This window comes from Syngnathoides biaculeatus, chromosome 12 (genome assembly GCF_019802595.1).
Source record: "Syngnathoides biaculeatus isolate LvHL_M chromosome 12, ASM1980259v1, whole genome shotgun sequence".
Classification (NCBI taxonomy): Eukaryota; Metazoa; Chordata; class Actinopteri; order Syngnathiformes; family Syngnathidae; genus Syngnathoides; species Syngnathoides biaculeatus.
The window spans coordinates 2,030,075-2,054,998 of NC_084651.1; the positions used below are offsets into that span (position 1 = coordinate 2,030,075).

The 24,924-nt window shown below is 44.2% G+C and overlaps 3 protein-coding genes across 11 annotated transcripts in view; 2 read left to right on the forward strand and 1 right to left on the reverse strand.

The window, feature by feature from the left end:
• Positions 1-155: 155 nt before the first annotated feature.
• On the forward strand, positions 156-5,640 carry setd4 (SET domain containing 4). Of its 3 annotated transcripts, XM_061837305.1 has the most exons (13): positions 156-297; positions 402-458; positions 552-647; positions 1,179-1,216; positions 1,304-1,392; positions 1,501-1,737; positions 1,808-1,867; positions 1,993-2,122; positions 2,902-3,076; positions 3,902-3,983; positions 4,099-4,179; positions 4,254-4,376; positions 5,194-5,640. In XM_061837305.1, exons 1-13 carry the CDS (start codon positions 171-173, stop codon positions 5,414-5,416), a joined length of 1,518 nt encoding a protein of 505 aa, XP_061693289.1. In that variant the 5' UTR covers positions 156-170; the 3' UTR covers positions 5,417-5,640. The 3 variants fall into 3 exon arrangements, with proteins under 3 accessions (XP_061693289.1, XP_061693288.1, XP_061693287.1); XM_061837304.1 differs by having other exon boundaries at positions 402-647; positions 4,254-4,377; positions 5,201-5,640; XM_061837303.1 differs by having other exon boundaries at positions 402-647.
• cryzl1 (crystallin, zeta (quinone reductase)-like 1) lies at positions 5,603-11,844 on the reverse strand. Of its 5 annotated transcripts, none has more exons than XM_061837308.1 (13): positions 11,625-11,844; positions 11,371-11,448; positions 11,181-11,253; positions 9,430-9,474; positions 9,294-9,362; positions 9,009-9,142; positions 8,812-8,923; positions 8,611-8,631; positions 7,290-7,388; positions 7,113-7,204; positions 6,348-6,453; positions 6,223-6,268; positions 5,603-5,782 (listed from the first exon to the last, which is right to left on the reverse strand). In XM_061837308.1, the coding sequence occupies exons 1-13, from the start codon at positions 11,682-11,684 to the stop codon at positions 5,686-5,688; spliced, it is 1,032 nt and encodes a 343-aa protein (XP_061693292.1). In that variant the 5' UTR covers positions 11,685-11,844; the 3' UTR covers positions 5,603-5,685. The 5 variants fall into 5 exon arrangements, with proteins under 5 accessions (XP_061693292.1, XP_061693290.1, XP_061693291.1 ...); XM_061837306.1 differs by having other exon boundaries at positions 7,113-7,208; XM_061837307.1 differs by having other exon boundaries at positions 7,063-7,208.
• A 2,150-nt stretch (positions 11,845-13,994) lies between these two features.
• Positions 13,995-24,924, forward strand: part of itsn1 (intersectin 1 (SH3 domain protein)) — a 39,769-nt gene continuing 28,839 nt past the window's right edge. For all 3 annotated transcript variants that reach the window (XM_061836796.1, XM_061836793.1, XM_061836795.1), the window contains exons 1-11: positions 13,995-14,188; positions 20,301-20,352; positions 20,532-20,618; positions 20,728-20,791; positions 21,701-21,861; positions 21,939-22,133; positions 22,594-22,675; positions 22,772-22,872; positions 22,947-23,010; positions 23,096-23,233; positions 24,258-24,352. In XM_061836796.1, coding sequence (XP_061692780.1) covers positions 20,325-20,352; positions 20,532-20,618; positions 20,728-20,791; positions 21,701-21,861; positions 21,939-22,133; positions 22,594-22,675; positions 22,772-22,872; positions 22,947-23,010; positions 23,096-23,233; positions 24,258-24,352 — 1,015 coding nt within the window. In that variant the 5' untranslated portion in view covers positions 13,995-14,188; positions 20,301-20,324. The remainder of the gene's footprint in view (positions 14,189-20,300; positions 20,353-20,531; positions 20,619-20,727; positions 20,792-21,700; positions 21,862-21,938; positions 22,134-22,593; positions 22,676-22,771; positions 22,873-22,946; positions 23,011-23,095; positions 23,234-24,257; positions 24,353-24,924) is intronic.

The window sequence follows — 24,924 nt, forward strand, 5'->3', positions numbered from 1 at the left end:
AATAGATTCAACAATTTGTTTTTTAATGACACATTCCAACACGAATACATAAAAAAATTAACAAGTAACTTTTTGAAAGATGATTATAATTTGATGTTTTTATCATCCTGCGGCGTAGGAGGAATTTGAGTCTTCAGTTTTTGGAAGACTACGACCTCCACTGGCCGAAAATGGCGGCTTGGTACGTCACCGTCGTGACGCAAAATAACTCAGTGCGCATGCCCGGAAAAAAACAAGAGCCGGCCACGTGGCGGTTTTTGATTAAACGACGCTTCAAATGGTCTCAAATCGCTACAGGTATTAACGCAGTAAAAACAGAAACAAACGGTGCGATTTGGGAAAAAAAAAATGCGAAGTAAATAATCACTCTAAAATTTTGTGAATGGTTGCTCAAACTCCAGGCGCGGTCATGAACGGTCGAGGGCGAACGTCGAGAAAGCGGAAAAAGAAACGTGACGGTGTGCCCCAGTCATTTTGTAAACCAACGTGTGTAGCCGCCGTACCCAGTAGTGATTTTTCCACGTCTGCGAACTTATCCTGTCGTCGTCCAGTCCCTCTGAGCCACCGACCTGAGTACGTCGAGCTTCTCAGGTTTCTCCACCGGCGAGGCTTCACGTCCACATTGCTGCAACCGGCCCTTTTCTCCGGTAATAACCACCAGTTTATATTGCTTGTAGGGATTTGCGAGTTTGGACCCAACGCGTGTTCACGAACCGAGGAAGATATGACCAATGATTAGAAAAAGTTACCAGCTAATGGATTGATTACCAAGGAATGTGCAGTACAGACGTCCGGCCGGGTCTTATCTAGGTGTGTCTTCTGGCAGGATAGCCGAAGAAGAAGGCAAACGCAAGGTTTTAATATGTATGGGTCCACGGTAGAAGTGGCAGTCAGATCCTGGGCCCGGATGGTAACTTTCCGCTCCTTATCTGGTGTCCTTCGTCTCCACGGCAACGCCCGGGGTAGGAGGATGGCGCCAGCCGCTTTTCTGCGTACAAAGAAGAAGGACAACCACCGGCTCCGCAACACATCCTTGTCTGATTAGCAAATGGGCAACACTTTTATCTGTTGATTAAATGTATAAGGTCATATTTAAGCAAATAATGAAAGTGCAATAATAGTAAAATAGTGCATTTCATGTAGAAATTGAAACATTTGCTGGTTGGTTGTCTCTCAAGACACAGGTCGAGGTCTGCAGGCTGTCAGGAGCATAAAAGTAAGATGGGGTCACCATCCATCCATCCAAGCGTGAGCCCCGAAAAGAAGGAAAGAATTGATGAAGCGTCTCTCTGTGTGTCCAAAGCCCGGCCAACTGTTGATCTCTCTGCCCGAGTCTTGTCTCCTGACACCCTCCACTGTGCTGGACAGCTACCTCGGACAGTATATCAAGAGGTAATCCTGTGGAAACGGTCGAAATAGCAATAATAGTTGTGCTCAAAGTAGTCTTATTAATAATAGTCTCAATTCTCCACTCCCCTGCGGGCGCCCCAAAACGTTTAGCTGGAGGCGGCGTCTGTCGTCTCTGTTGGCTCTCTGCGTCTTCCTGGTGTGCGAGCGGCACAGGGGCCCCGACGCCGAATGGTGGCCGTACGTCCGCGTCCTTCCTGCCTCCTACGCGTGTCCCGCCTATTTCGCCCACGCCGCCGCCGCGCTCCTTCCCGCCAGACTGCGGCGGCGAGCGGTGGAGCAGGAGGACACCGTGCGGGAAATGCACTCGTCCAACCGGGATTTTTTTAGGTGAGTGCGTTTGAAACGGTGAACGGGATCGCGTTTGTTCTTCAAGCTCACGTGCGATGTTCTGATTCAGGACTTTGCAGCCAGTCCTGAGACAGCCTGTGGAGGACGTGTTGACCTTTGACGCACTGAGGTCCTGAAAAACTATACTGAAGTCCTGTAGTGTACTTGAGTAAAATGGCTTTTTTTTTTTTTTTTTTTATCACCCACCACTGATTATATCAAAATAATGGAAAAATGTTTTGGTTTTTTGTCTAGGTGGGCGTGGTGCAGCGTCAACACCCGCTCCGTCTTCATGATTCAACCGTCCAACGAATTTCTGCACGGGCAAAACGATTACGCGCTGGCTCCCTTTTTGGATTTGCTCAACCACCGGCCTGACGCGCAGGTACACATCACGTTATCTACCGGAAATTCCGGCCTACAATGCGTGACTTTTTTCCCACACGCTTTCAACGCTGCGGTTTATGCGGTGATGTGGCTATTTTGTGCATTTTTTTTCTAATGGCCACAAGGGGGCACTCGAGCAGAAAAGGTAAGAATGAGACCGGTGGAATAGATGTGCCAAGGAAGTGACTTTTACTGGTTCGGCCCCATTAGCGCTGCACCAGCGTGTTACTGGTGTGTCTCAGTGATTTTTACCGGTATGTTTTTTTTTTTTTTGTTTTGTTTTTTTTATCCGTCCCTGTTAGCGTGGCACCCGCGTTAGCGTTAAACTCTCTTGTCTACCGTCTTTATTTGTAAATATCTCGTGTTTTGATGTGGGCTTTTTCGTCTCCTCCCGTCCGCCATATTAGGCGTCACAAAAAATGTCACTGGATAGAGATTTGAAAGACGAACACAATTGACGCTAGTTTGCAAGAAGTGGTTAAACATTCATGATTTTACGGCATTTTTCATTAAATTGCCCCACACTGACTTGTCTACAAATTTATGTACCGCAATTTCCGGCCTACGAGCCGCGACTTTTTTTTTTTTTTCATGCTTTCAACCCTGCGGTGTATGTGGTGATGCGGCGCTAGCGTTAGCGCACCTGGTTATAAGCTAGCGTTAAACTCTTTCTCTGTACCGCTTATAACCAGGTGCGCTCTGTAGGCCGGGAGTTACGGTAAATCGTTAGGAAATTCATACCTCAAAGTCCTTATGGATGTCCTTGTTGTTCATCAGGTCAAAGCCGGTTTCAACCACGAGACCAGAAGTTACGAGATCAGGAGTGCGGGTGGGACGCCGCGCTTCCGGCAGGCCTTCATCAACTACGGTTCCCATGACAACCAGCGCCTGCTGCTGGAGTACGGCTTCATCGCCCCCGACAACCCGCACAGCGTAGTCTACGTGGATGCGGGTGAGTAGTAGTAGTCAAGGTAGTTGTTGTAGGACTAGTCATAGCATTGTTAGTACAATTAAAAAGTACTAATAATATTAAAAGTGGTATAGTACCAGTCGAAATATTGAGTTATATTATACATTAGTAGTCATACTATAAAAGTAGTAATCCTAATAGGACATTAGAACTTTAGTAATAGCAGTGATCACTTTGGAAGTACAATGGTGTCTTGGTTCTCCACCACAATCTGTTCCAGAAGGTGGTTCGAGAACCGATTTGTTCGAAAACAGAATCAACCGCCGCCCGTTATGTTATTTCCTTTTTTTTTTTTTTTTTTTTTTTGGTTCGTTTTAATTGACAATAACAAAACGCGTTGTGGGTGGGTCAGCAGGTCGGGCCGCGCGTGTTCTGTTATTTCTGTGGGTTTTTTTTTTTTCGCCGGGTAGGAATTCACAACAGAGCGTTTCGCGAGTCAGCCGGTCTATTTCCGGGTGTTGTTGGGGGCGTTCGAGTACCGATTTGTTCGAGAACCGAGGCACCACTGTACTACTACAAGTATAGTGGTAGCAATGGTAGTAGCTAGTAGCACTGGTAGTAGTATAGTAGTCATAGAGGTTGTAATTGTAGTATCATAGTTGTAATTACCGTGATGTTAGCATTAGGAGTCATCATAGTTGTAATGGTAGTAACCTGAAATATATGCGCTGTAATATAATACAGTACAATATTAGAACTACTTGCGTAATGGAGATAAAATAGCACTGGTACTAGTAGTAGCAATAGTAGTACTAGTATCAGTTATAGCAGCAGTTTAACAAGTGTTGATGATATGTAATTGTGAAGAAATGCTGCGTGAGGTCCTGAAAGGAGACGCAGCAAGTCTGGAGCAGAAGATGAAGTTCCTCGAAGACAACAACTTCCTCAGGTCAGATATTTCACTTTGCCATCTTCTTCACTCACATCCCTTCCAAACCTTCTCCTCATAAAGATAATTATGAACAAAGCCGCGCAGTTATGGTGTTGTCCTCGCTGTCCCTCAGTAACCTGAGCGTGTGCGATGAAGGTCCCAGCTGGAGGCTGACGACTGCCCTCAGGCTGATGGCGCTGCCGCAAACTCTCTTGTAAGACAAGACTCTCCTCGCAACCACCGTCTCAAAGGCGACCCTTCGAACTAAGCCCGAATCTGTTCCGTCAGTCACCGGCGGAAGGCGGTGTTGCTCGGCCAAGCGGTGGGCGAGGCGGCCGAGCGGCAGAGCGTCCAAACGGCGGCGGCGTTGTGCCGACGACTCCTGCGAGACGCCATCGCGGCTCTCGAGAAGGTGAATGAGCGCGTAGGAAAACATTAGGGAAAAGTACTCTTACCTAGAGTGGGAAAAAAAAGCATTCAACATTCATTATTTATGTACAAGTAGATTGGTGTATTTAAAAAAAAAAAAAAAAAAAAGTTTGAAGTATGAATCTATTTACAAACCCATTTCCCATTTTAAAATTTAAATATAAATAATAAATTCATGTGTAAAAAAATGTTAGAAGTATGAATCTATTTACAAACATTTTAACGTTTAAATATTATAAATTAATAAATAATATATATTTTTAAATATATATCTTAACATTTGAATATCCGCACAACAAATAATACCCCACTTTCGGCTGTACACAGGCAGCACAGCTTTAAAGTTCTGAGGTCCAGGGTTGAATCCCGGCCCCGCCGCGTTTTCTCCGGGAACTTCAGTTTCCTCCCACATCCCCAAAATAAACTCTAAATTGCCCCCTGGTGTGATTGTGAGTGCGACAGTCGTCTGTCTCCATGTGCGTTGTGATTGGCTGGCAAGCACTTCGGGGTGTACCCCGCCTCCAGCCCTCCGGGGACCCTAGTGAGGATAAGCGGGAAACAAAATGGATTGATGGATGAATGTACATCGTTCGAATACACTTTTTTTTTTTCAGATTAGGTGGAGAATTTCTGAATGGTGAAAGTACAGATATCTGGTTTTAAATGTAGGGAATAAAAATAAGTTATCTGAAAAATACTTAAAGTACGGCAACAAAGTGCAAATACTTCATCACAGCCCTTTTTTTTTTTTTTCCCCCAATTCAATACTTTCTACCTCTGCTCCATTTGTTCTTTTTCCGATGCAGATTAGCAAGGTCCTCCAACAGGGGGAGCCCTCGCTCAGAGAGCAGCTGCGGCTGGTCGAGTCACTGTGGCTGGAGGAGAAATGCATCCTGGGAAAATGCCTTCGCTCGCTGAGTGGCTCCCAAGCTGAGGCCGCCCACACGGACGTGGATGAACGTCTCGCAGACAGACACTCGCGGGTTCGACCCCAAAATAATGCCGCAAGAGATGAAACTTAGTAGAAACTATGAGGAAAAAGACAAATTCCTCACACTGGCTGGACTTTATTGAGGATGTTGACACAACAACATGGAGACAATGCTCCACTTTATGCGGCAAAATATGAGATGTGTATTGCGATTTACTATCAACATAACTGCAGCGGGGAGAGGCGACCTTTGTGCATCTGTACATGAATAAACCAAGTAGATTGCTGGTCAGGTGTCCGCTGGCCCCGTCAGAATCGACTCAACGAGTCGTGAAGGTCCGAGTGCGTTGAAGAGTGTCGTCACATTTCCACCACGGCCTTTTTCTTGTGCTGGAGCTGCACGTTCTCCATGGCGGCGGCCGCGTCCTGGAGAGGCACCGCCTCCTCGGGTTGAGGTCTACGGGGGGGGAAGAAGACACTTTGCACACTCGTCTCAGTGAAGTCATTGGGACAGAAATGTTCTAAAGAATCTTCAGCCTATCTGCAAGTCGGAAAAAAAAAAAAGGATTGGACTTTTTTTTTTTTTTAAAAAAAGACCATTTCCGTCGTATTTAAGATCTTATCCATTAAATACTTGTGTAAGCGCAAGAGTGACAATGTGGGCTCCATAAGAGTTTCCTTTCTATTCCCACTACACTTTTGCACAGTCCTCATGTTCAACATTTTACCACTCATCCATTCATCTACGAATTACAGTTGCATCAAATTCTGCAGAACAATTCCTTTCGGCAAAGCAAATGTGAAGATTTGTTCAAGTGGACTTTTGTCAAATCCGGACAAGGGTGCATTCACACTCCACACCAACAGGGGGAAGCACGTAGCAGACTGTTTCCGTACCTGAGTACCCCAGACGACATCTTCTCCACGATGTCCCGAAGAATATCTGCCAGCGAGCTGTTAAAGAAGCGCGCGTGAGGTTGATTGAGCCTCGGATTGATTGCACGCGGGTTGGCCAAGGATACGGAGGTATCGACCCTGCTGGGAAGACGAAGCCAACCACACTTGAGAGTTGAGGAAGGACACGGAGGCTGACTTCAAGAACATCAACCTGCTGTCGGGAGGATCCAACTGCAGCAAAACAAAATGAAAAAAAAAAAAAAAAAACATGGACAGTGAATCCCTTTTACCTTCCAGACCCGATTATAAACAGGATATAAAGAAAATGGGTCTTAAATATACTGACTTTGACCTACTCACACTTGAAACGCATTCAAACTTCTTAAAACGCACATTGCAAATATAGTTGAGCACCCAAAAATTGCAGGGAATTTTTATATACTCAGAACCTGAAATTTGACAGCTTATAACATAGATATAGCTTTAGTGCTTGAAGCAAATGGTACTGTCGAACACGAAAGGTGTGGCAATAAATGTTGACAATGAATACACACGGGCATATATTCTTTGTCCTCTGCGAAAAACGTTATTACCGATCACGGTGCTGCTTACTGAGCAGCCGTGACCAAAACATGTTGGCTTTGCTGGGGAGGCTGGAGCGAATTAATGGCATTTCCATTCATTTCAATGGGGAAAGATGATTCGAATGAAAGCAGCACCCTGTATTGAATACATTTTCGTCACTTCGATGAACATAAATGCCATTAATGCCCTCCCCAAAAGCGAGGCGGTATGCGAATATTTTCCGTTTGTTCAGGATAAAAGCCCAAATGGGCTCACTTGGAGGTCCTGCTGGGACGTGACCCAGTGGCCGCCCACTGCCAACACACTGATGATGTCGTGCTTGTGCGGGAGAAACGTCGCCGCCTCTTCCTCCTCCTCCTCCTCCTCCTCCTCTTCTGGTTGCTCTTTTTCTCGCAGACTAACTTAAGACAACAAGCACAATTTGCATATAACTGACACAGAAACAAAGTGTTTTTTGTTTGTTTGTTTTTTTTTTATTTTACCTCCCTGGTCCACAACTATGTCCACTCCCAGACCCCCCGTCTCCTCCAGAACCGCCGGGAGAAGCTTCGACGGGTTTTTGTGGACGGGAATCACCCTCGCTGCGGTGACAAATGCCCATTTGGTCATTTCCAGTGTTCAAATATATGATAAATCAGTGAATCCAAATCACCGAGATCTCAGTGGGGTGTGGAACTTTCACTTCAATGGTGAAATATGAAACTTATTTACCTCAAGTAATGCATCTTTGTTCATGGATGCCAGCGAGGTATCGTGACAGGATGAGTGAATAAAAACTGGTCCACAAGGTAAACGGTACAATTAACCTGCTGCTATTTACACCACAGAATAATACATTTAGTTTTCAACTCATGTGGGCCACATGTAACAATAAGCAAATTTTAAATTGAGACGAGATCATCATTTCAGCTGACAAGAAGAAGTGACATTTTTTTTTGGGGGGGGGGGGTTTCAAAAGAGGCAGAAGGTGATTAGCGATTCCCATTTAACACGAGTCTGAAGGCGACGGATAAATCCTGTTATAAGAGGGTGTGCAAACTTTTGCAAACACCTTGTCAGTGCTTTTTTTCAATTAAATTATTGAGGTTAAAGTTTTGAAATTATTTATCTTGCTCAAACTTTACATCACAAAAATGTGTCATTTACCTGGGGTGTGTGGATTTTTTATATTCACTGAACATTATTTTTATGACATTTTGATTGGTGGTGTGCAGTCAGACTTGATTTTCATGCATTATATACTTCAGGATATCAAAATATTGAAGTGTTTTAATCTGAAGTCATAATTTGCTTTCCGGAGAGGATAACTCATCGGTCAGAGTTATTTCCCTTTCCTTCCTGACCCAACACGGCTGCCTCAAGTACACATTTTCCAAGAGAAGAAAGGGAGAAAGGTCAGTATGCAACCAGGTTTATCTTCAAAATGTTAATCCGTCAGTATTATTAATGCGTAAGTGTCGTTCTAGAATGAGAATTCATTAATAAACATATCTCTAGTATATGCCACTTCACAGAACTGATAACATGCCCGTCCCAGTTTTGGGACGCTGCCCGTGAGAAGGTACATCTTTTTTGCCCTTTGTTTTATGCGTTAAAATGATAAAGGAGGGTTTTTTTCCCTGATTGTGGCCTGTTAGGAGACTTTTATCTCAATAAGGCAAAAAATTGCCACCCTGCCCGTGAACGGGTTAATATTTTTCATCATGTCTACTCAACAAAACCATTGATAAGATTGCATGTTTAAATAGTAGATGGGAGACTTTTTAGCAGGAAAATACTCAGAAAAGACGGTGAACATCTCACCCACAAGAGGTTCCTGAACACCTGAGGGAAACAAGGGGGGGGGGGAGGGAAAAAAAGATTAAAAAAAAAAAGACATTTGAAAGGCTCCCGATGACGATGCGGCAGTCGTTGGGAATCACTGATTTACTGTAAATACAGAGCTAGACAACACGCTCATCATTCAAAATGTCAAAGAATAAATTCCTACATGTGAAGACAGACCTACGCTGGGCCTCAGCTGCTCCAAGAAGCTGTGCTGCTCCTGCGAGCGTGACGTGGTCAGAACCTTCACGCCGTGGTAAGACGCCAGCTGGATGCACATCAGGCCAAAAGACTAAATGGGGGGGGGATAAAACAACAACATGGCCGGGGGTTGGGGTCTTCATCCTTCATAATTGCGACGAACGGGATGCGCGTACACTGGCGCCGTCCAACACCAGGAGCGTCTGTCCGGCCGCCATGCGGGCGTGGGTGTGGAGGGCGGTGTACGCGCGCAGGCCGTCCTCCAGCGCCGCCGCCACGCTCGTGCAGCTCAATTTGGACGGCTTCTCAACTGCACGGCAAACACAGACGACGACTCAGGGTTACAACATCGTTCATGAAAACCAGGAGAAGCGCCGAGCGATCATAAAGACGTGGCCGAGAGTGACTTCAAAACAAAGCCAGCGCGTTTGTGCGCGCGTGTAAACGAGAGTCCGTCTTACCTAAATACTGTTCATTAATGTCGATGACATCACTGAGTCCCGAGCAGACGGAGTCCAGCGGAAGAATACCTGGCGCAGACCGGCGGGATCGGTGAAGCTGGCGTTGCAAGCGAGTGAAGCGTTGCGGGTAACGTACCTACAACCTCGTCATCCGGTTGGAAGAAGGTGACTTTGGGACCGACTGCAGGGACGGAGGAGGTAGGGAAAGAACAAAAAGAGAAAGAAAAGAGATTAAAAAAAAGAAAGGAAAGGAAATTTTATTTATCTCCCACCTTTTACTGGAAAAACAAACAACAACAACAAAGCAATCAAGTCTGATTGGAATGTCTGCCATTGTTTTGGGAAATGTCGATATACGAGGAAGCTCAACGATTTCTGCTATGAGCCTATGAAAGTTAATAAAAGATGGAGAATATTTTGGGTACAGATTTGGTGGTGTTGTTCCACATTATAAAAAAAAAAAAAAAAAAAACATCTGTACCTCCAATAGAGCTGGTGCACCTACGTCATAAAATCACGTGACTTTTGTTTACGTCGCCATATTGCCGGTCAAGCTAAGCATTGCTCAACGCTAAGTCGGTTGGAGACGACACGGAAACACGTCTTGTAGCACGACGCCCAGAGTCTTGTCCGATACCGTCAGACATTTAGAAGGTGAAAATAAACGACGGCACGTGGAAAAAAATTGATAAAGAGGACCCGTATTTAATGCCAAAGTCGATGTTTTCGCTGATAAGAAATTGGACTTTTAATTAGCTTCCTCTTGTTTTGGACAACTGGATCTACACGTGGATCTGGTGAGTAAGTCGTCCAGATTTACACGGAAAAAGTCCGGACGCATACAAATACTTAGTTGCTGGATCTCAATTAGGAATAAATCCCACATAGCGACCGCAGAAGCGTGTTCGGCCACACGTTAACCTTTACTGGAATCTTTTCAGCTAGTATTCAACACAAATACCAATATTTTAATAAATGACCCCGGGTTTTACACAAACTCTCACTCATTAACTATGATTGAAAAAAAGACAACGGCTGACGGCTTGTGAACGCGGAAGTGTGTTCGGCCACACGTTAACCTTTACCGGAATCCATCGATCTTTTCGGCTAGTATTCAATACAAATGCCAATATTTCAATAAATGACCCCTGGTTTTACACAAACTCTTATTCATTGATTATGATTGAGGGGAAAAAAAAAAAAAAAAAAAAAGGACGGAGTCGTCTCCATGGAACGTACACAGAAGCGATTGCGGCTACACTTAACCTCCATAAAGCCGATCCGTATCCATCGATATTTTCTGGTCTTTTCAGATGGAATTCCACAAAATGACCTCTCTGAATATCTGTCTCGCCGAACAGCACAACAGGTCTCGGGTGTTGCAAATATTCTCCTCCGGTTCAATGTCTCTCACAATGTCGAGCCACTCTGTTTGACAGGCAATATGGCGCCGTCACGTGCACGAGGTCTATCATTTGGTATTGTATATAACAGAATTAAAAAAAAAAACAACTTTTGAATTCACTGCAAGCTGTTTTCAGAGCAGAGTACCCCGTATTGGTGACGTGACAAGCCTAAATTCACCCTCTAATCTGAATCATCTACTCAAAAGCTGTGCTTATCACAAATCCGGAGCGATGAAACGACACCGTCTACAGGAATCTCGACAACAGTCATCAAACCTGACTTTCAGACAAGCCGGGCGAGGCACTCTTCCATGTTCACCAATTGGAAAACATACTTGACGAATATGTTCGTCCGGTAAGCAGACAAACAGATTCCAGTTGCTTAATTTAAACGTCCACGGCAGCGACGGGGTGATTGCACATTTTACTGCCTCCTTTTCGGGACACACGTTTCTTTAAAAGTGAGCGACTTGAATCCCACCTCGCTGTACGATGCCGGTCACCTCCCTGCCGAGGGGAATGGCATCTCCCTGCAGTCCCATGTCTTCGAGAAACTGCAGCATGCAACAAACAGAGAGCATCAGGTCTGCAACAAGTACGAGCATCGCGATATCACTGACAATACATTTTTGGGAAAAAAGGTTATCATCCATATGACAGGATTTGATTACCTTGAGGTCCAGCGGGCTGAGGCCACACGCCTTCACGTGGATCCTGACGTCATGGCCACCGAGGACCTCGGGAAGCGTCTAGCGAGGGAATCATCACAAAAGAGAAATGATGCTTGACAGCTTCACAGGCCTAAGCAGTCTCATACGAAACAGGAAAAAAAAAAAATAAAGCTTCCCTTGTTAGTTAAAAAGCACTTCATTTCATTTTCATTCAGTTAATTGCTTTGCCGGCACAAACGGGAAAACAAGCTCACCGTTTCCTGTGTGACGAATTTGAGCTCGCTGCCGTTAATACGGCAAAATAAACCTTTCATGTTGTTGTACCTCAAATTTCGGTTGTTGGGTTCGGATCCCGAATTCAAATCTTATTTAATTAGAATGACGATATTCTGCGCTGCCGTTTGTATTTGGTTTTCTCGCTCGTGTCAGGTGACTTCTTTCTTTTTCGTTTGTTCAAAAGTCAAGTGATGCATTTGCGTCGTTGCGCCATCTTTTGGCAGCTCCGAGGCACTACAGCTTCCTTCTCACACACCTGCAGCAAAAGTTTATTTTAAGATTCATAATTCACAATTCATTCGTTTCCGGGCAGGGGGTGCAAATTTGCAACAGGTTTAATATAATCGAAAATTTTAAGTCCAAAGTATCATTTTCTGAATTCATCAGATTTTTCTCTCTGCAAAAATGTATTTTGTCCAGAGAGGTTAAAATATGTGCTGCGAGGTTCAGTGTTTTATTCACTATTTAATGCCATCATCAAAATTCTGCATAATTCACCAGACTCCTTTTCTTCTCTAAATTATTCAAGTGCAATACGTCGCAAGTGGATAATTAATATTTATTGTATAATTTTTATAACAGACCAATACCCAAAAGGCATTGTTTAGATGTACAATCACACATTTTAAACATTACCATCATATTTATAAGTGCAACAAACAGCCTTGGAGCATTTTAATAAACTGTACAAGAGTACAAGAAAATGTTTACAAATGCACATCTGATCACTCTGGAATTTCATTTTATTTTATTCATTGCTTTTTATTACTGCTACGTTCAATTATTATTCATGTTTTGGATTGCTTTTATTGCATTTCACACACCAAGTTGTGTGAAATGATAATATGTGGAACATTATCTTTGTGTTATTCTATTCTATTCTATTCCATTCTATTCTATTCTATTCTATTCTATTCTATTCTATTCTATTCTATTCTATTCTATTCTATTCTCCACCACATTTGGGGACATTACAATATTGAAGTAGTTACACATATCAAAACTGAAGTCGCCAACCGCCATCTTGGTACTCCCAAAACAAGCACGCTGCCGACCTGTGTAGCGACAGTGTTTAACTGTCTTAATAGCCAGTTACGTGGCTGTGAGAAAACATTCCACAGCTAAGTTAGAAAGATTTAGTTTGACACTTTTGAAATTTCTTTGTAATGTTTTTTTTTTTTTCCATTTTTTGATGAGTTCAATTCACGGTTGTTGTTGTTCACTGTTCAAGCTCTGCTTCACCTTTTTAGGCCGACGGTTTTTCTCGAAAAAGCGATCTCAACGTTCACCAGTGGATAAGCAAGAAAACAAAATTTTTTTGTGAAATTTTTGATGAATTTCATAATACAGAACTCTGCAAATCAAATGCGCGGAAACAAGTTGAAATGTTCTGTCTAAAATGGGACGTCGCAGAGACAACAAATGAACAATGTGTTTGGCATGTATTTTCCCATTGCCAGACCTTATTTCCAAAAATATAGTAACTGATTGACTGAAAATGTAAGGTTTTTATGACTAAAAAAATGCTTATTAGTTTTCTATGTTATTATGATAGTGCTTCACAGCATATTTTGGGAAAAGTTAATGTGTCACGGAAATCGGGCCCTATGTAATCCGTCCATCCATTTTCTTTGCCGCTTATCCTCACGAGGGTCGCGGGGACTGCTGGAAACTATGTCAACGGGCAGGAGGCGGGGGACATCCTAAACTGGTAGCCAGCCAATCGCAGGGCACATTGAGACAAACAGCCGCGCTCACAATCACACCCAGGGGCAATTTAGAGTGTCCAATTAATGGTGCATGTTTTTGGGATGTGGGAAGAAATTGGAGTGCCCAGAGGAAACCCACGCAGGCACGCGGGTAGAACACGCAAACTCCACACAGGCGGGACCGGGGTTGAACCCGGGACCTCGGAACTGTGAGGCCAACGCTTTACCAGCTGATCCACCTTCCCGCCGCCCTCGGTAATATGCAAGGTTTCTTATTAGTCACAGTGTTATACGTCTTTCCTCTGCACTTAGCCTTTTTTGGGTTATTACAAATTAAAAATCCTTCATGTTACCATAACTGAAATAATGTCAAGCTCACACGACCAGTTTTAATTCTTACATGCCAAACTTTGAGAACCCCCCCCCCCCCCACAATCCAACCTGTTAGCCATGTACTCCACACATTTTGGGAGTGTCAAGATGGCGGCCCCCTGGCTTCAACCCCATAATCCAACCTGTAAACCATGTACTCCACCCGTTTTGGGAGATACCAAGATGGCGGCAAACTGGCTTCAACCATTCGACGTACTAAATCCCGCGATACTTGACGACATCGCCCCTCCCATTTTCCCAAGCGTCCCCGCTCGCCTCGCACTCAAGCGCACGGTCGGGATTTCGGAAGCAGCAACGCCGGAGGAGAATCACAGGAGGGAGGAAAAACTGTGAGGGGCGCGTTGGGGAATAAAACGAGGCGATCCGGCGACGCCAAGTTCGTCAGGTTGAGGGAAGGAGCGACTTTGTGCAGTATTTCACCATGGAGGCGTTACTATGAGGTAAGCGGACATGTTTTGGACGCGATGCGAAAGAATGTCCCCCGGCTGAGCGGGCTGACGTTAGCTCCGCGTTAGCCTCGATGCTAAAGGCTCCGTTCGTGTTGACGTCTCCTCACGTTCGTTCCAGCGCTTGCTGGCTCCCTCGCTCGCCGCGCCCAGACTAAGCGGAACGTCGCTGGGGTGTAATTGTCCTCATTTGCGATGACAAATGTTCAGCACGACGTCTCTGACAATTTGTTAGCTGTTGCTGTGCTAACGTGAAATCACTGCATCCATCGTTGACCTCACGCGAAGACTCGGCTGGCGGTTTTTTTTTTTTTTTTTTTTTTTTTTTTTAAATCAAAATCAGCCTCTTTTGATTCAATAACACACGCCCACACTAGATGATGTATGGTTCCACCATTAGCTTCAACCTTAGCTCGATGCTAGTCAAGGTTGCGCATCCCTTTAAATTTTTGCGTAAGAAAATATCTGCGTGTGGAAATGTCACATGAAATGAAATTGAATATCTGATGTCATTGAACACATCTGTATTAGGGAAGAGTCACTTTCAGCCGTCTTGATTGGAAGTACAGTACAAGCAAAATGTCAACGTGGAGCGGTTCCTATGGTAACGATTGATGCTTAAAAAAGTTGAGAGCTGTGTTTTGGGCTTGCAGGTTATGCATATGCATGTAGCTCAGAATACATATTGAAGGATACATTTGGGAACGTTGATGAATGTTTCCAGTCTTCCCACGATGCACTCTGCGTCTTCTGTCTTCCTCCGACATTCCCAAAACATGCACGTTAGCGTCACTGAACACTCGAAACGATCTATAATGTGAGTGTAGATGCTTGTTTGTCTATGTGCTCCGCGGTGGTCTGTGGAGCGGTCCCCGGCGTATCCTGCCTCTCCTCCGTGTAACTCCTCAAAGAGGCGCAATGAATCCATGTTTATTAAGTCCAGGGTATCTTGCCAAAAGTCAGTTGGGACAGACTCCAGATCACCCGCAGCCCTAATGAGGATGAGCAATTTTTACAATTAGGGGATGGAATATTAAATTGGGCAGCACGTTGCTCTGGTAGCACAGTGTGATGATTCTGAATCCTCATTTGTCTACGGTGTATATGTGCCCCATGATTGATTGGTGCGTGAGACCATCCGTCTCAAAAGCTAAGCAGAGCTGCAATGTTGGCTTAACCCATTTGGGTAACCGGCAATATTTATACATCATATGATCCTTTTTTTTTTTTTTATGCACTGTCTTACCTATCATAATGCCGCCTTTGCATGCGGGAAAGCAGAGCTGAGGACACAATGACAATTTCAGGTGTTAGTTGAATGCTGGGAAAACCGAAAAGCAAAAAGACAAACACACGCGTGCAGGAGCTGCTGTCATCCACAGCTCACGTCTAGACTCTCACATGCCGATGTGATACAGTACCGCAGCAGGCCCAGCCTCTTAAAGGCACATTTTTTATACATATTTCATGCTTTCAATTTGTATTTTGTTGTTCAGATGTATTTTATTAAGTGTATTTTAATAATGAATTTGATGCAATTAAATGTGCTTAAAAAAGCATGTAAGGAAGTAAATCTTTAAAAAAAAAAGTGTTTTTTTTGATGAGCTTTCCCCAGATTTTCACCTATTCGGGTGGGTCTGTAATGTTTTCTCTGCCCTAAAGACAAAGTTCACTGTAGTTCTTCTCGCACATAAAATGGTGGCTGGGGGTGAGCGCATGATGCATTAAGGTGGAGGCGGCAAACGGAGGGTGCTCCCATGCGTGCATGACATCAGAACTTCACAGCAGGGTGATAAGAATGTGGTGCCATGTGTCAGCGGGTGGGAGCAAAGTGAGACATGATTGTCAGTGTGTCTTCTAAGTGTCATTGTGCTACGTCAAGAGCTAATTTGCTAACGCAGGATTGGGGGTTGGGGGGTGGGGGGGGGGAATCATGTCGCATTCTGTGAGACCAGCATGTACTGTTCAGCTTCTATCTCTCCTGTTCAGCTCCAAGAACAGACCAACCCCAAAAGTAGCACAATTGGGGCTTCAGTCCAGAGGCTCAGACCGACACCTGAGACGTCAGCTCAGTGAACGTGACGAGGAGCAACTGTGTTTTGCTTTTTCTTTGACTTTTTGTGACACCACAGTTGAGAGGTGGTGGCAAAGAATGCAAGTATAATGATAACCGTAGTTGAACTCTTTGCCATAGAAGAGCATCAGGCAATGAACGGAAATGCTATTAATCTGTTCCAGCGTCCCCAAAAATGCCCCCCATGCAACATTAATTGGACACTCTAAATTGCCCCTAGGTGCGATTGTGAGTGCGCCCGGTTGTGTCTATGTCCCCTGTGATTGGCTGGCAACTAGTTCAGGGTGTACCCGGCCTCCTGCACGTTGAAAGCCTGAATAGTCTCGAGGACTCCCTGCGACCCTTGTGAGGATAAGCGGAAAGAACAAAAATGGATGGATGGATGGATAAAGAGTATACAGTACTTTCATCATGACAAATTCATTTAGGCTCCGTCTGGCTTGTAAGACTGTCATGCACACAAACGTAGACGAGTTTCACAACTACTGTAAGTGATTCCGGAATGTGTAGTTATATCTGTTTTTTTTTTTTTTTTTTTTTTTTCAGATAATGAAGGATTTGTGCACATAAGTATTGTTGTCTGTGTCTGTCTACATGTGTTGTGTTCAAATAGCCGTTGCTTAGAAGATCGCCACATGGATGCATGCGATTATGTGGCATCATTGAAACCTCTTCTCCCTTCTAAAAATATAATTATCACATTCTGCTCATGTGCAACCAATCCCCGTTTTGTTTTGAACCAAGAACAACTCGCATGTAGTGGATATTATTTTTGAGCGCAGACACAGGAACGGCGTAGTCGATTAAACCAAACAATTTTTTGGGTGCGGGAAGAGACTCTTTGGTTCCCTTTTGCGACTTTTTACAAACCTCCACGATTTGGCCGTTTTAAATCAATGCAGTATCCTTGTTGATCCTTTAATAACAACAGCTTGCCAGACTGTTCTTCCTGTCACGTGACTTTTCAGGGCGTCAGTATCATTAGCAATTCTTAGACCCATAAATATTTTCATCTAAGGGGGGGGGGGGTCATTATGGCAAATAATGAGTCTGAACTTTAATCTGTGTCATGTTCTCGTGCGTCTGCGTGTTTGTTTGAAACAGGCATCTGCCACAAGCCTCGATAACAGCATTCCGGCCTCCATCCCCATGCTCTAATTATCCCGACTAATCCCATCAAAACAACCTCAGCGACGCTACACAGACAAAAGAAATATGGCCGACACAAAGCGCTGATGAGAATTTTTCAATCATTAACGCTGACCCGACAGATACGCGATTGGACGGCTTCTTTATATGTTGTTTGATAAATCGATACAACCCGCGCAGCTTTTTGGTCAGGTATAGGCTTACTGTTGGCGAGTCGATGTTTTACAAGTTTTTGGTTTCATCAGACACGCGACAGAAATTTTTTGGGCTGTTCAGATACAAAGAAAAAACACGTTTCCTTGTATCGAAAAAAGATCTGAAATGCATGTAATATCGAAAGCAGAAGTAATTCAGTGTAACCTGAGAAGATCATTTCAAATCCTTTCACTATTAGGGCTGGAGCTGTAGAATATTTTCAGAACAGAGTAGTCGATCAATTATCCCATTGATTAAGTTAATGGATAAAAAAGAAATATTTTGCATGATTAGTTGACGTTCTTAACACAGCACAAAAACAAAGCGATGGTTGTTGCAGGCTTGAGTGGTGAGCGACGAATGAAAGCGTAAATATGAGCGAAATGTAGTTTTAATTTAGTTACTTAATTTTCTAATTGAATAATGAAAAAAATCTACTTGACAAATATATAGATCGATTGCAGTAAACCTCTGGGTTCCAATTAACAAATATAAATGTCCACAGCAAAGAAGGAGTTAATTATATATTGTAGATTATTCTATTTTATGTTATTGTTGTGCATTTTTTGCCCTGCGTTTGGCTGGCAACCAGTTCAGGGTGCAACGCGCCTCCTCCCCGATGGCAGCTGAGATAGGCTCCGGCACTCTGGTGACCTTTGTGAGGATAAGCGGCTCAGAAAATGGATGAATGGATGTTGCACATTTTTCATGTGACATGTTGTTCTTGCCACTGCAAAGCATGGCAAATTCCTTTTTGTTTGTGTGGAACACGAGACAAAAGTAACCTGATTGTAAATGTTTTTTTTTAATTTGTATTGTTTATGAATATTTTCACATTTAATGTTGTATATCGCTACGTCGTGCAATGTGGCTCGTTTTGCCTTGCGCATGTTAGCGCGGACAACTTCAGTAATCGCTTGAGAGCCTGAGAACCGAAAAACCTTCCGCCGTAGTTATCCGACTACTTCACTGCCGCTCACTCTCGCAACTGTAATCGCATCTGTGTGTGTGTGTGTGTGTGTGTGTTTTTGTGTGCGTATGCTTTTGTCCTTCTGACCCACTTAAGCTGGTTACTTTGTCCTCCAGCTCTGATGATCGACAGTCGCCCAGTAACACACAATAATACGGCAGCAGTGCAGATTTTGTTCATATCGCGAGCATTTCAGTTGTGCAATTTTTGTTTGTTTTTTTTGGTCATGGCACAGCATTTTTGCAAAGTTGCAACAGGTTAGGTTTATGGTTTTGCAGTGTTGGCTGGCCTTGAGTGGGTTGGTTTTTTTTTGGAGGGTGGGGTGGAGGGGCCAGAGTTGGTGTTGCCAGATCTGTATCTGATTAACATACCAAATCGTGCTCTTGTTGTACCAAACTCGCACGCACAAGGTTTGGTTATTGCCTTACTCGGGCGTGTGCTGCAGTTTGAATTAGTATGGAAGTGGAGGATATTTTTTTTCTATTATGGTGAATGAATGATTGCATCTACTGTACGCCACAGATGAGGTAATACCATTTATTTTGGAATGAATAATCAGTACGATAACAATTGATATTTGTATATGGGTAAATCAACCACACCTGTGTAAAAGCCGCAAGTGCCCACATTGAAACGCGCATTGAAGCATGAGATATTTACAAGAGTTTTAAAAGTTTTAATATCTTAGCTTTGCTTAACAACACGGTAGGAACAGAGCTGGTTGGGGGTAAAAAAAACATACCGCTAAAAAAAAAAAACGCACGGCAGCTACACAGTAGCAACACGGTAGCACAGCACTAACAGAGCCAGTAAAAAAAAAAAAAAAAAACATACCTAAATCACCGAGACACGGCAGTAACACAGCAGCAACATGCTAGCACAGCGCTAACGGTAGCACAGCACTAACAGGGCCGGTTTAACCCATTCGCAGGGAGCGTCCCATTTTTGGGACATTATGATTTTCACGCATCATATCCTTCAGTATGTCAAAATATTTAAGTGTTTTATTCTGGTTTTTGGGATGATCTACTAAGAAAACTCTAAAAGTAAGTTTCTTTCGGCTTGTCCCTTTCGGGGTCGCCACAGCGTGTCATCTCAGATGAACGCACATATATGTTTGGCACAATTTTTACGCCCGATGCCCTTCCTGACGCAACCCTTCTCAGGGAGTGGAGGCCCCAGTGGGATACGAACCCACAACCCCTGGTTTACCAAACCAGTGCTCTAACCACCGAGCTACAGGGCCCTACTAAGAAAACTCTTGTACCCTCTAAACGAAAAAAAAAAAAAATTTCCTTGATTGTGGCCTGTTAGCAGACTTTTATCTCAATAAAGCAAACAATTGCCACCCTGCATGGGTTGAAAAGAAAATACAAAGACGCCGGTAAAAGTCACTTCCTTGGCACATATATTCCACTGGTCTCACTCTTACCTTTTCCGCTCGAGTGCTTGCGGGCGTTAGAAAAAATGCACAAATTAGCCGCATCACCACATAACCACATGTGAAAAAAGTCGCGGCTTATAGGCCGGAAATTACGTAAATCATATTTTTTATAAAAGAGCAGAGCGAGCCATGTGCAAGCCATATTTTGCGCACCTATATGATGTTCTCATATCTTCATGTGCAGTAAAGCAAAACATGTGAGTGCGAATATGTGCAATGGCGTTCACTGTACAAAACAACCTGTTTTAAATCCTTCTCTTTGGTATTTTTACAGGTTCTGAAGAAGATTGAGTGAACCATGGCGCAGTTCCCCACCACATTCGCGGGTCAGTAAACGAAATTCTCTATATCGTCTCGCCGTCCCTCCAAACGAAGCCTCCCCACGGGAAGTGAAAAGTCATGACTAATGCATTCTCCTCATACCTTCCCTTTTTTCTTCCCTGTCGCCCTGGGTCTTGACCCCCCCCCCCCCCCCATCCACTTTTCTCTCCTATGTGGTTCTCAGACGTGTTCCTGATTTCGGTGGATGAGAGAGCCAAACATGACCAGCAGTTTCACAGCCTCTCTCCCACCGCGGGGGGTTACATCACGGGTAATCGTCGCCCTTTTCTGTTCTCCAGCCTTACGCATGACTTTCAAGGTCAGCCATTGCGCCGTCCCGTGTGCTCACTTCCTTTGTACGTGCGTGTCGACACGTTCAGGGGATCAGGCGAGGAACTTCTTCCTGCAGTCCGGACTGCCACCACCCATCCTGGCCCAAATCTGGTGAGTCAGCTCACAGGTTCTGATGAAACTGTTGAGTCACCAGCCACAATGTTCATAATTGCAACAGACGAGTGGTTGAGTCACTATTAAAAATATGATTACGTCCTTTTTCATCTTCAGGAGAGAGTTTTTCGTTTTGTCTGTGCGGTTTTATCAGGATGACATTTAAATTTTGTGTTTGTCATAGTGGGGGGTAAAATACTATATTTATTAATATTTTTGTATTTAAAAAAAAAAAAAAAAGACAGCTATCAGTTTAATTTGACCTCTAAAGTTGGGCTGAAACAATAAATCGAATCACAAATAATTTGGTTACAAAAAAATTGCAGAAGTAAAATCAATGTCCCGAAAGTTCCCAGTGATCGTTTTAATGCACCTGCATGTGGTGAAAGATAGCTGTAGCTGCCAGTGCACTTTCAGTTCCTTTATCGAACAGACGATAAAGAGCTAAATGCGTAATAAGCACATTAATACATGAGTTGCTATGACCACATCTGACGTTGAGTCGCTCAATCTGCAGACTTGCTTAGCCAGTTTACAGCCAGCCGCTAAGCTGAGCTCACAGCAGCTAATTCTTCACCCTCATTCGCCGACTCCCACGTCACTCACCAGGCCAGGGTCGGCCTTATGAAGTCACAGTCACACACATTTAAAGTCGCAGATGCTACAGTGTAGAACATGAGGGTGGCATCCCAGATTGGTATTGTTTAAATTTTAGACAATGGAATAATCGGAAGACTTCTCAAGTCTAAAAATTTTCAGTCACTGCAGCTCCAATTTATAGAAGCAGCTGTTTGTCTTCTTTTACTTCCGGCTCACTTTTCAACATGTTTGACTGTGTGGACCGGGCTCGGTGCGAGTCCCACTTCCTGCAGAACCGTCGCTCACGTGCATTTGTCGTTCTTCCAGGGCTCTGGCCGACATGAACAGTGACGGCCGCATGGACATCCACGAGTTCTCCATCGCCATGAAGCTCATCAAGCTTAAACTCCAGGGTCACCCGCTTCCTCCCGCATTACCCCCCAGTATGAAACAGCCCCCTCTGTCTTTGCCCTCGCAAGCTGGCTTCAGTAAGGCTCACCTGCAGATGGCGCTCACAAATCGTAGACCTGTTTGGTTGCCCGAGTGTCCCTTTTCCCGTTTACAGGCATGCCGCCCATGCCCTCCCTGGCGCCCATCGGTACTGCTCTGCCGGGCGTGCCCCCTCTTCCGCTCCCTCCTCTACCTGTTGGGGTGTCGCCACCTCTGATCTCGGCGGCACCGCCTCCCCTCCCTCCCCCCATGGCCAACGGAGCCCCCGCCACGGGCATGATGCAACCCATCCCGGGCTTCTCCCACCCAGGTAACACATTCCCTGGCACCCGTCCTGACGTGGTTACAGTTTTTTTCAAGCTCGTGTTTACAGTCAATACACGTCTTGTATTTATATTTTACAGTCTCTACGGATGCTTTCATTATACCTGGGGCGTTAACTTTTTTTTTTTTTTAATCAAATCAATCTTGTAAGAACCTGAGTTGGGGAAAAAAAAAACCCCACCTAAGGGCTTTTCTCCTCTACCATAGACAGTCAATTTAAAAAGTCTACCCACCCCTGTTCAAATGCCAGGTTTTTGTGATCTAAAAAAAAAATGATGCCAAGAAAAATCATTAGAAAAGATATTTCAGCATTCAGTGATTGTCTGTCACTCTCTTGAGTGTCTGCCTACCCATGAAGTGGAAATTTACACGGCCAATTAAATCTTTTCACTGGCTGTTTTGGGAATTGTGCCAGTGAGGGAGTCATCCTATCCCCTTTTTAACAGCCGCAGCCTCTTCAATCAACAAGGCCTCCTTCAACCGTTCCAGCGTCAAATTGCAGAAAGGTCCGTCGTTTGATGTCAGCGGGTAAGTGGCTGCAAATGTCTGACAAGTTTACCTTCCCGCGCATTCATGAGATGAAATAAAAGCGTTATCTGTCTCTTCATGTCTTTGTGGTCGCAGTGGTCAGCCCCCCGTCGACTGGGCCGTGCCTCAGTCGTCGAGGCTCAAGTACAGGCAGCTGTTTAACTCTCATGATAAGATGATGAGCGGCCACCTGACTGGTAAGATCATCCACACCAAACTCCATGTTTGCCTCAAGCATTTCCGTTGATTTCCGTCCATTTGTGTGGGTCAGGTCCGCAGGCACGCACCATCCTCATGCAGTCCAGTCTTCCCCAGGGCCAACTCGCCTCAATCTGGTCAGTTCTTCGAAATTCTACCATTCAATGTCAAATCCAACGTGGCCCACTAATAACTCTAGCGTGAAATGTCTTCTGTTGACAGGAGCCTGTCAGACATCGACCAGGACGGGAAGCTGACGGCGGAGGAGTTCATCTTGGCCATGCACCTGATAGACATGGCCATGTCGGGCCTGCCTCTGCCCCCTGTGCTGCCGCCAGATTACATCCCTCCTACGTTCAGGTACATGTCAGAACGCCTATCACAAGTCTTGGGGTCCAACCTGCAGGGGAGATGTTATCGGAGTTAAAGGGTTGCCTAATTTAAAATAAAAGTTTGCATGACAATTTACTGCAATTTCCAGCCGACAGAGCGCACCTGATTATAGGGCTCACCCAGTACATTTGTAAAACAAATACCATTTGGTACATACATAAGCCGCAGCTGTGTAAAAGCCGCAAGTGCTCACATTGAAACCTACATTGAAGCACAAGATATTTACAAAGAAGACGGTACACAGAAAGATTTTTTTTAAGTTTAAATACCCTAAATTAGTTTAACATAGCAACAAAACGACAGCACAAACAGGGCTGGTAATAAATAAAAAACATACTGGTAGAAAAAAAAAAACAGCTGCGGCAGCTACACACTGGCACTGGCAAGAACACAGCACTAACAGGGCCAGTTAAAAAAAAACAATAAAACGTACATAAACATCATTAATCTGAGACCCGGCAGTAACACAGCAGCCACACTAGCGCAGCGCTAACAGGGTCGGGGGAAAAAAAAAACAAAAAAACATACTAGTAAAAGTCCCTTCCTTGGCACATATATTCCACCAGTCTCACTCTTGCCTTGTTCACTCAAGTGCCACCTTGCGGCCGTTACAAAAAATGCACAAATTAGCCGCATCACAGCATAAGCCGGAGGGTTGAAACCGTGTGAAAAAAGTCGCAGTTTAAAGGCCGGAAATTATTAATTAATATTTAAAGTTCTTATAAGAAAATGTAATTTTGAAAGAAAACGTAATTTTACTTTTCCAGGGATGTCCTCATAATCCTAATCCTATACCTGTAAATGCCATAGGAATTAAAATTTTGCCTGTTCCATCCATCCGTTTTCCAAGACGCATATCCTCACAAAGGGTTATGGGACTGCTGCAGCTTATCCCAGCTATTATCCAGCCAGCTCGTTGTCTGTTATGTATACATGCATGCGACTCAACATCAACACTGAGGCGCCTTTTGTGTTTTTGTGCGCCTTTCAGACGTGTGCGAAGCGACAGCGTGCAGTCGGACCAGAAGAGCGTCCCTGAAGAGGTGGAGGAGGATACGGAGAGCAACCAGGACAAGAAACTGCCAGGTACAGTAAGATCTTCCTCACCTTCATTTTCTTTTCAGACAGTGAGCCGTTTTTAAACATAACGCCACCTACAGGCTTGGAAACAGTGTTAACGGCAATTTCTGATGTGTGTTTTTTTTTTTTTTTACAAATTGGAAAATGGTACATAAGTCTTGGAAACAGAACTTCACCACTAAGCAATATTGCAAAGGATGCCCTCGGTTTACAACGGTACCAATAAAGGAGGTGTTGAGAATTGGCGCAGCGCAAAATGAGCTAGATTAGTCACCCTAGCAGTCCTTATCGATTTTCATTTCATTGTTTCATATTTATTAAACTGAGTCATGAGTTTGTCACAAGTAATACAATGCCAATGTAAACAATTATTAAGGACCACCGATAAGTGACATTATATTGAAAGTTCAGAGGACAAAGATTTGAAAGTTTTTCTTAACTCTGTAATAGACCACCACTGCCGTTATGAAGTGATTGCATTGCAAATGTACAGAATTTAAATGGATAGATATGATGAAAAATGCGCCTTCTACTTTTTGCACCCCACGGCTTCCGGTCTTTGTCGGTTTCCAAAAATG